The sequence below is a fragment of the Saccopteryx bilineata genome, chromosome 3 (assembly GCF_036850765.1).
Source record: "Saccopteryx bilineata isolate mSacBil1 chromosome 3, mSacBil1_pri_phased_curated, whole genome shotgun sequence".
Lineage (NCBI taxonomy): Eukaryota > Metazoa > Chordata > Mammalia > Chiroptera > Emballonuridae > Saccopteryx > Saccopteryx bilineata.
Window position 1 is genome coordinate 239,498,026 of NC_089492.1, and position 10,311 is coordinate 239,508,336.

Sequence of the window (10,311 nt, forward strand, 5' to 3'; positions counted from 1 at the left end):
AAGCTAAACATTTCTTTTAGTGGATTCGTAGTACTGTAATAGGTGAGAGAATGTGTATCAACATGTGAGAGAATGTGTATCAACATGGTCAACAAAATGTAGAGTAAAACAACATTAACTGTAAAATATTGTCTTCTTCCCTTTTCTCTTATAATTTTTCATTCAGGAAAATATTGAAAATCCAAGGTTTTTTTTAAAGGTTCATAGGTTCATTTTATAAAACAGATACAGTCACAATATTAATTTTTTTTAATTTTTTTCCCCAAGCACACATTTTAATTGGTCTCAGACATAAGTAGGCTTGTGTTTAGGCACCAGGAAAAACTACTCTGATTTGGGGGGTAACTAAGGTTATGCAGATTGAGGGAGCAGCAAAAGAATGTAAAAGAGAGCAAACAAAAGAACTGATACAAATGATAACATTATAGCCTCTAGTAATCTTAGGCCAATGAACCCTGGTTGATTATCTTTATTATTATTAATCACTAACAGTTACTGAAGGCTCATCATCATCATCAGTAACGTTACAGAAAGCTTATCACTTGCCAGTCACTATATTTTACTATATGATTTTCCTAGAGGGTTTCACCTCAGCATGTATCAATAAGCCTAGAAAAGGAGGTACATTATTAGTTTTATTTTATAGATGGAGAAATGGGCTTAGTAATTGGCTAAGATCACTCAAGTAGCAAATGGAAGAAATGCAAATCCAGCCTAACTGGTCTGACTTTGGCACCTATAATCCTACCTACCACACTATAGTGCCTGCCCCTACCAGGTAAAGGATGATTTGCACTTAATGATCCCTAAGGGCTCTTTCAAGTCTAACAGTCTATGATTTGCTTTATTAAATCTATGATAAAGCATTCAACTAGGCCCAGAAATCTCAATTTGTATAAAGCAAAATAAAGCAGCTCAAAAACCTGACCAGGCAGTGGCACAGTGGAAAGTGTATCAGCCTGAGACTCTGAGGACACAGGTTCGAAACTCTGAGGATGCTGGCTTGAGTGTGAGCCCAAGGTCTGTAGCTTGAGCAAGGGGTCACTGATTTGGCTAAAGCCCCCTGGTCAAGGTACATATGAGAAAGCAGTCAGTGAACAACTAAGGTGCTGCAACTATGAGATGATGCTTCTCATCTCTCTCCCTTCGTGTCTGTTGGTCCCTGTCTCTCATGGACGTGCTTAAAAAAAATCTCTACATAACCTGAAAGGTCGAATTCAGGCTTCTTAGGGTTATCAGAATTGGTGTTTCCCCATATTGAACCCTTCAAGAAATGAAAATGTCTTTCTCCTCTTTTAGTTAATACATAATTTTTTTTCATTATGAAGACAGATGGCACAGACTACCAAAAGACATTCCAGCAAGAATAAAAAAATAAATTTGCAATATATGCAATACAGTTAGTATGGTCTTTAAACACATTTGGACTCAACAAATTTGATAAATAGTTTTCAGGGTGGGAGAGAATCCCTTCTCTTTTGAAATGCCTAAATTTAGTAAACTGCTTATAAATTATGGAAAACATTACCGGTGATTAATTGAATATATTAAAGCTAAAAAAATAAGACCTTTTTTGTTCTTTACACAAAATACTTAGCGATCACAGTCAAGTCAAAATATTCTTATTTGTATTTTTAATCATCATGAGAGTTCCTTTCTTTAAAAAACAAAACTAGCTGTCTAATTTACATTTTTCTCTTTAAAGAAGAAATACAGCTAACTCCATAATAGATATTATATAAAAGTTGTTAGGCAGTTCTTAGCCTTCACTAGTAGGATAAAGTACACCTCATGAATGCTGACACTTGTGTTATGAGAGATTAGAAACTCCTAAGGATTAACAATAATTTGTTGAAAGAAAAAAACAAGGTATTCTACTAACTATTTCTCTTAGAGGCCCCAAGAAAGAAAAAAATTTATTGGGTCCAGGAATCCAAGGTAACGTGGTATAATTATGATTACATGCAGAATTTCATGGTTACAGTATTTCCCCATGTATAAGACGCACCTTCCCCCAAAAACTTTGGGGTCTAAAAATTGGGTGCATCTTATACAGTGGTTGTAGAAGTGTGGCATTTCAAATGCTATAGATAGAACTGAGGACGAGGTAATATATGCATACAGAGATTCAGCATCAGACACAGATGAGGACAAGCTAATGGATGGAAGTTTTGACAGTGATGAAGAGTTGTATGAATTTTATGATGAAAAAAATTTGAGTTCAATAACTTTATGTAATACCTTTTTTTTTTCAAATTTTGGGCCCCTAAATTAAGGTGTGTCTTATACATGGAGAAATATGGTAGGTTTATTTTATTATTTCTATGCATCTTTAAGTCTTTTTTGAATTGTGGATCTCTATTGGGTTTTTTTTTAAGATAAATATAATTTCGTATACTATTTTGTGTTAGGTCAAGAGCAGAGATTGAACATGAAGCACTGATTGATGGAAATCTGGCGACTGAAGCAAACCTAACCATTTTGGATACATTAGAGATTGTTGTCCAGGTAAGAACACAAGGAAGAGAGATTTAAAGTATAGATTTGGTAAATTGTGATCGAGGAAAAAATGTTTATTGAATCATATAATTATATTTAAATGTCGATAGTTCTTAAAAATTGTTGCTCCTTTTAAAAAATTTTCTCATTTAAATCCTGCTCATTCTGTTTTTCCCCATTTCTTTTCTTATCCATATCCTGGTAAACTCCTTTTTTTTGAAATCCTCCTAGATTTTATATTATCATTTTCCTACTCTAAAAAATATTTGTTTGGTGGCCCTGGCTGGTTGGCTCAGCAGTAGAGTGTCAGCCCAGCATGTGGAAGTTCTAGGTTCAGTTCCCAGACTACACAGGAGAAGCGCCCATCTGTTTCTCCACCCTTCTCCCTCTCCTTTCTCTCTCTCTCTCTCTCTCTCTCTCTCTCTCTCTCTCTCTCTCTCTCTTCCCCTCCCGCAGCCAAGGCTCCATTGGAGCAAAGTTGGCCAGGGCGCTGAGGATGGCTCTATGGCCTCTGCCTCAGGCGCTAGAATGGCTCCTGCCACAGCAGAGCAATGGCCCAAATGGGCAGAGCATCTCTCCCTGGTGGGCATGCTGGGTGGATCCCGGTTGGGCACATGTGGAAGTCCGACTGCCTCCCCGCTTCTAACTTTGGGGAGGGGATATATATATATATATATATTTGTTTATATATATTCTATCTCCCTAACTAAACTGCAAGTACCTTTCTATTTTATTTATCCATTTTTCAATTGCAGACAGTTTCTGTAACAGAATCCAAGGAGAGCATCCTTGGCGGGGTGCTGAAAGTGCTGCTGCACAGCATGGCCTGCAACCAGAGCGCCGTCTATCTGCAGCACTGTTTCGCTACGCAGCGGGCCCTGGTTTCTAAGGTACGGTAACCTTGTACCTGTAGTCTTGTCAGACTGGATTAACATTGCCTAAGGTCATTTGATATGTTCATTGGTTAATATGTTTATAGTTAAAATTTTAATAAAAACCCAAGGCCCTTGATTCTCCTTTGTCTCTTCTATTGCTTGCCTTTTGGATTCTTATTATATCACCTTTAACCAGTTTCTGGCTTAAAAAATTGGAGTTTTAATGTGGAGAAATGCCTGAAATTAACAGCTAATTTTAAATATAGGTCTTTGTTTTCTCTTCCTCTTGTTTTTTCTGTTCCTTATTAACTTGATTTATCAAGAATTCAACATGTAAATACTATATAGTTCAGTCCATTGAAATTAACTTATCCTATGGTGAATGAAGAAGAAGGTACATTTGTTTGTTCAACTACTTCAAATATTTCTTTTCTATGTTGGTTTTCCCCCAGAAATATGTATATTGTTAAATCTTAAAAGTAGCTATTCATCATAGTCGTTTTATAAGATGGAAAACAGAGCTGTTGATGAAACTTAACCCAGTGAAAATAACTTATATTACTATTTTGTAATAATAAAAACACATGACAGAATTAATACCTATTGGTTACTATACTAGATGCACATTATCTAATATAAGTTAGTCATAAATCCCATGTAGATAATATTATTACGCTCATTGTATAGATGAAGAAACTTGGTCCAAGGTCACATTGCTACTAGTTATTTAGTGGCATAGTTAGTATTCAAACCCAGTCTGTCTGGCTCTGGTCCACATTATTAACCACTACCAAATATTGTCCTTTAACTGTTCTTTTAATTCTCAGGCTATACTAACAGATCTCTATCTAGTTCAGGCTGCATAAACTCAGTGTGGGTGCTGTTTTTTGCAGTTCCCTGAACTCCTGTTTGAAGAAGAGACAGAGCAGTGTGCCGACTTGTGCCTCCGGCTTCTCCGACACTGTAGCAGCAGCATCAGTACAATACGGTCACATGCGAGTGCCTCCCTCTACCTACTCATGAGACAGAACTTTGAAATAGGGAATGTAAGTATTTTGTTTCTGGATTTTATCTCTGGATCATAATGAAATATGACTCCTGCAGCTGTCTAGTATGGATTTGGGGAAAAACATGAGATTATTTTGTGTATTTTGAGCCTAATCTTAGACTATCGATATTTCTTATTCTATGGATAGCTTATAAAAACCAAAGCTCTAATTTTGCTTCTCATACTAAAAAGAACATATATAGTAATAGACCTAGAATATAAATGTATGTGGAACTAAAGAAAATTAAAGGTTTCAATATCTTGACTTGCCTGACCTGTGGTGGCGCAATGGATAGACAATCAACCTGGAATGCTGAGGTTGTCAATTCAAAACCCCAGACTTGCCCCGTCAAGGCACATATGAGAAGCAACTACCATGAGTTAATGCTTCCCATTCTACTCCTCTCTTTTCTCTCCCTCTCTTCCTCTCTATAAAATCAATAAAAAAAATAAAATAAATCTTGGCTTGATATTTTATGATTATATGCCAATCTTTGAGGAATTCCATGTTTTCATTTTAATTTTTTTATTTGAATATTTATTAATATGTTGTATTTTTAAAGTTTTTTTAGTCAAATATTTAATTCAGTCCTTTTACTCATGTAAGTATTTAAGAATTAAATTTTAGAATCTTTTTTGAGCACTGTTTTTGGTAGCTCACTAGTTCTAATATGTAGTTTTTCAATATTCTTGTTTTATACATATTTTGTAATTTCAAGTTGCATTTTAACTCAAAGAGTTAATAGTCCTTTTTGTTTTTAAGTTTTGATGTTAGTTTGATTGCATTGTGTTCATATAACCTATGTCCCTTTTGTACTGTGTATGTGTGAGTTTGTGTGTTCATATATACAATGTTTTTATAAATGTTACACAAGCATTTATAAGGAAGAGATACTCTGTATTTTTAGAGCATTGAGTTAAACAGATATACCTTATTAATTAGATTATTATGACATTATTTTGTTTTACTATATCCTTGGTATTTTTTGATCCATTTGGTGGACTAACAAATGATTTAAACCATATACATTGTGTGTTTTTCCTTTAGTTTTTATTTGGTGAATTGGTAACTATTCATGAAATATCATAACTATTCAGAACATTGATAGTCAACTACATATTTTTATGAATTATTATTCTCTTAAGAATTGGAAAGGCCCTGAATTGGCCTTATTTAAAACTTTATTTATTTATTTATTTATTTTTAATTTTTATTTTTTGGCTTAAATTCTACCTTGTAGGGTGTTCAGATACTTCTGCTTTCCTTTTTTTTATTTTATTTTTTTATTTTTTTATTTTTTCTGAAGCTGGAAACCGGGAGAGACAGTCAGACAGACTCCCACATGCGCCCAACCGGGATCCACCCGGCACACCCACCAGGGGCAAAGCTCTGCCCACCAGGGGGGCAATGCTCTGCCCCACCGGGGCGTCGCTCTGCCGATACCAGAGCCACTCTAGTGCCTGGGGCAGAGGCCAAGGAGCCATCCCCAGTGCCCGGGCCATCTTTGCTCCAATGGAGCCTTGGCTGCGGGAGGGGAAGAGAGAGACAGAGAGGAAGGGGGGGTGGAGAAGCAAATGGGCACTTCTCCTATGTGCCCTGGCCCGGAATCGAACCCGGGTCCCCCGCACACCAGGCCGATGCTCTACCTCTGAGCCAACCGGCCAGGGCACTTCTGCTTTCTTTTTAATTTTCTTTAGTTACCTTTGTCCTTTTATTTTTACTGTTTTGAATCACTTTATTTCAGGTGTGCCTCTCATAGACAAGATAGAGTTGAGTTTTGCTGTATAATCCAATCTCTAACTTGAACTAAACCTTTTCATACTTGCTATTATAACAGCTATGTACTGGAGTTCTGCTGTATTATTTTATTATACCTCCTCTTCCTCTCCTTTAAAAAAGGTTTGTTAGTTTTTATCTTGCACCATTGGTCAATTCACCTTATATTTTGGGTGTAATATTTATCATATTCAGTGAAGTTTATATTTCCCTAATGATTACCTTTATAGTTTTATAATATCTTCACTCCTTTATCATTCATTAGTGGGGGCAGTAGTGCCACCAAGCAAGTAAGAATTGAGTCTTAGGGAATGAAAAAGAAATCTTAGCTATTACAATCGTTTGTAACTTACAGAGTACATTACCATTAGCATCTCACTCTTTCATACAGTTGACCTTTGAACAACAAGGGGGTTAGAGGCACCAATCCTTGTGCATTCAGAAACCCAATAACTTTTAACTTCCCCAAAACTTGACTACTATAGCCAGCTATTGAATAGAAGCCTTACTGATAACATAAATAGTTAACATATATTTTGTATGCATATGTGTTATATTCTTACAATAAAGTAAGCAAGAAGAAAAAATGTTAAGAAAATCATAAGGAAGAGAAAATATACTTTCATTACATATTTACTGAAAACAATCTATGTATAAGTTCAAACCTATGTTGTTCAAGAGTCAACTGTTTATTTCTCTCATTGGGTTTTATTATATGAGCAGCATTGACATTAAGTTCATAAAAGATAAAGAACAAAATAGATGCACATTGGTGCTATAAAACTTAATTGCTGGATTCCAAAGTCATGTGGCAAGAGGTGGTCTATATGTACCTGTTGGCTTCTATATGGATGGTGTTTATGTTTGATCCTCAGGGCTTCTTTGTGTGGCTTGGGCCTTGAAAAATTACTTAAGTTTAGTATTTAATTCAAAAAATTTGTTCAACCCATCATTAATTCTGTCAAGAACCAAAAAGAAAAATGTCAATGATATCTAAATGAATATCAGACAGCTAAGTACTATTCTGTAGTTGTTTACTTGAGAAAGTTATTAGGAATATTTCCCAAGTTCTTGATTATTCAGTTATCTGTACTTCTAAGACAACAAGGATAGTTATGAAATTTTTGCCTCAGAATTTGAATAATAAAAAGGATGAGAAAGATCAGCGAAACTTACCAGATAAAGAACATTTAATTTTTAAAAAAGGTACTTGAATACCATTTTCTTCTGGCATTAAGTATTGTGTTGTTGTTGTTGTTTTTTGAGGGAGAGCCACAGACAGGTACAAATAGGCAGGAAGAAAGATGAGAAGCATCAATTAGTAGTTGCAGCACTTTAGTTATTTATTGATTGCTTTTTTCATATGTGCCTTGACCGGGGGTGGGGTAGGTGGGGGCTCCAGTTGAGCCAGTGACCCCTTGCTCAAGCCAGCGACCTCAGGGTTTTAAACCTGGGTCCTCAGCATCCCAGGTCAATGCTCTATCTACTGCGCCACCACCTGGTCAGGCCTGCATTAAATATTATTGTACAGATATCTGAAGATAGACTGATATTTTCTTCCCTTTTGTTTATTAAAATTTTTTTTCTTTATTTGTTGATTTTCCTAGAGGACAGAAAAGAGAGAGAGAGGGACATTGATTTGTTGTTGCATTTATTTAAGCATGGACTGGTTGATATTTGTATGTGCCCTGACAGGGGTCAAACCTGCAACTGTGGCATGTTGGGATAATGCACCAATCAGCTGAGCTACCCAACTAGGGCCTTTCTTTCCTCTTAAATAATTTTTTTCTCCCAACTGCTCAAGTGATTTTTTTCTTTATATTCAAAATTAAATCTCTTTTATAGAATATGTCATGGGTATTGACTGATTTTTGGTATTTTTCACAGGCACATAATTTCTACTTTTAATTCATTTATTTCAGAAAGTTTTCTTGAATACAGAATTGAATAACTGGTTTTTTCCCCCAAGGTTTGGGGTTTTTCTGCTTAGTACATATCCAACCATACATATGTTGGATCTGTTTGCTTTACTTTGTACTTAACATTTTCTCTTTGCCTTGTTAATATATACTTTCTAAATTTCTATTCATTTTGATTGCTTTTCTCTCCCCTATATTTCTTATGTGCTTTTCACAACATCTCTTTTCTTTTACCAAGTTTATCATTTTCATTTCTATTTGTTTTTCAAGTAGTGTCAGCTCACCTGTGAACTCCTATTTTGTTATCACTTTCTGAGTTTTGCTATCTTTCCTTGAATTTTTTTATTTCTGCCTTGTTTTCCTTCCTAAAGTTAATGGCATTATACATATTTTATAATTTATTTCATTAGAATTTTTATCTTTTGCATGACAGTGTTCTTTATCTGGTGAGTTTCACTGATCTTCTTTACCTTTTTATTAGTCCACATAGAATAAGTTGGATTATCTTGGTCCAGGTATTTGTAGGAAATTACTTCAGGAATGTGTTTCTCATGGGATTTTGCTTTGTAAAAACAACTTGTCTAACCTCTTACTTTCTATCCACTCCTAGATTTTTAGCTCATTATTTTTTCATGACAGTTTTATCACTTCAAAGTCAGTCTTGTATTTTAAAGAAGTATTTTTCCCATTATTTCTGAAATCTGTACCTAAGATTCCACTTAGTTTTTGCTTTTCCCTTCTTTCCTTCTATCGACTTCCTATTTTAGCTTATTTTGGCAACCCTTGGCATTTTTCTAATTTTACTGAATATAGATTAATGGATTTTTCCCTATTTTTTATTTTTGTATGAAATCCAAGAGAAGTGGGAAATTGCTATCTCACACTATTCTATTTTTACTGGAAGCCAAGTCCTCTTTCTTAATCCAGAACAGCACAATCCATTCACTTTATTGATCTTGTTTAGTGTTAAAATCAAATTCCTAAAATTTGATGACACTTGAAGTTTTCTTTTTTTTAAAGAGAGTGAGAGAGACAGAGAGGAAGGGAGAGAGAGGGTAGAGAGAGAGATGAAAAGCATCAATTCATAGTTGAATCCCCATAGTTGTTTATTGATTGCTTCTCATATGTGCCCTGATTGGGGGGGTGGGTGCTTAACTGAACCAGTGACCTTGGACTCAAGCCAGCAACCCTAGGATCATATTAATCCCATATTCAAGCCGGCAACTTCAGGATTTTGAACCTGGAACCTCAGTGTCTCAGGTCAATGCTCTATCCATAACACCACCACCACTCAGGCTGAAGTTTTCTTGATACATTCTTCTATTATTTTAGGAAATATTTATATAATAAGATAAAATAGGTAATTTATCATCTTCGTGTCAGGTAGTACCTATAAAAAATATGTAATTTAAAACTGGCAGTGATAGCAAAGTATTGAATTGTTTACTACATACTCTAGAAGGCATTAGGCAAACAGATAAAAGGATAGTCTTTTTTCCAAGTACCTTAGCATCTAGTGAGAGAGAAAATGGACATGTAGTGTTTATCTAATAATGGTAATAAGTACCCACTTCAGATGGTTTTGTGAAGATTTTATAAATTAATGTTAAATAAAACAGTTGTAACAGTAATTAGCCCTGAGCAAATGTGGAATATGTGTTTGCTGTTGTTAATACAATGAGAGGTTAGCACAGGGCTCACTGTAAGCACAGAGAAAAGTAGCTTCTGCCCTCTGGGATGGGTTTTCGAAAAGAGGAGACGCTTGAACTGAGGGTGAATTTGCCTAATCAGATGGATAAGTAGGTAAATAAAGCTTTGTACATAATTAGAAAGGCATGGAGACAATAGAAGGAAACAGGGAAAAAGAAAGATACACTTTTTTTTTAGCACTTCTGGATGGTCATGGCTGGAAGAGGGAGTAGTTGGAGATAAAGCTGTAATTCAGAGGGCCTGAACTAAGTAGGACAGATACTTGCTTTGTCTATTATTGTACTGTCATTTCCCACATACAGTTTGACATATTTACTGAGTTAATACTTGCATATTATCCTCAAAGCTATGTTCAACGATTGGGGTATTTTAAGGAGAGATGTGTTTAGATTAGCACTTGGATGATAAGAGAAAAGGCAGAAAGATTGGTTAGGAAGTTATTACAATAATTCAAGTAAGAAATGGTAAGCATTGGCATTGGGA

At 35.3% G+C, this 10,311-nt stretch overlaps 1 protein-coding gene across 12 annotated transcripts in view; it reads left to right on the top strand.

Moving 5' to 3' along the window:
* Positions 1-10,311, top strand: part of DOCK7 (dedicator of cytokinesis 7) — a 254,205-nt gene that overhangs the window by 215,326 nt on the left and 28,568 nt on the right. For all 12 annotated transcript variants that reach the window (XM_066269012.1, XM_066269013.1, XM_066269016.1 and 9 more), the window contains 3 exons: positions 2,412-2,508; positions 3,255-3,389; positions 4,268-4,420. In XM_066269012.1, the coding sequence (XP_066125109.1) occupies positions 2,412-2,508; positions 3,255-3,389; positions 4,268-4,420 (385 nt within the window). The remainder of the gene's footprint in view (positions 1-2,411; positions 2,509-3,254; positions 3,390-4,267; positions 4,421-10,311) is intronic.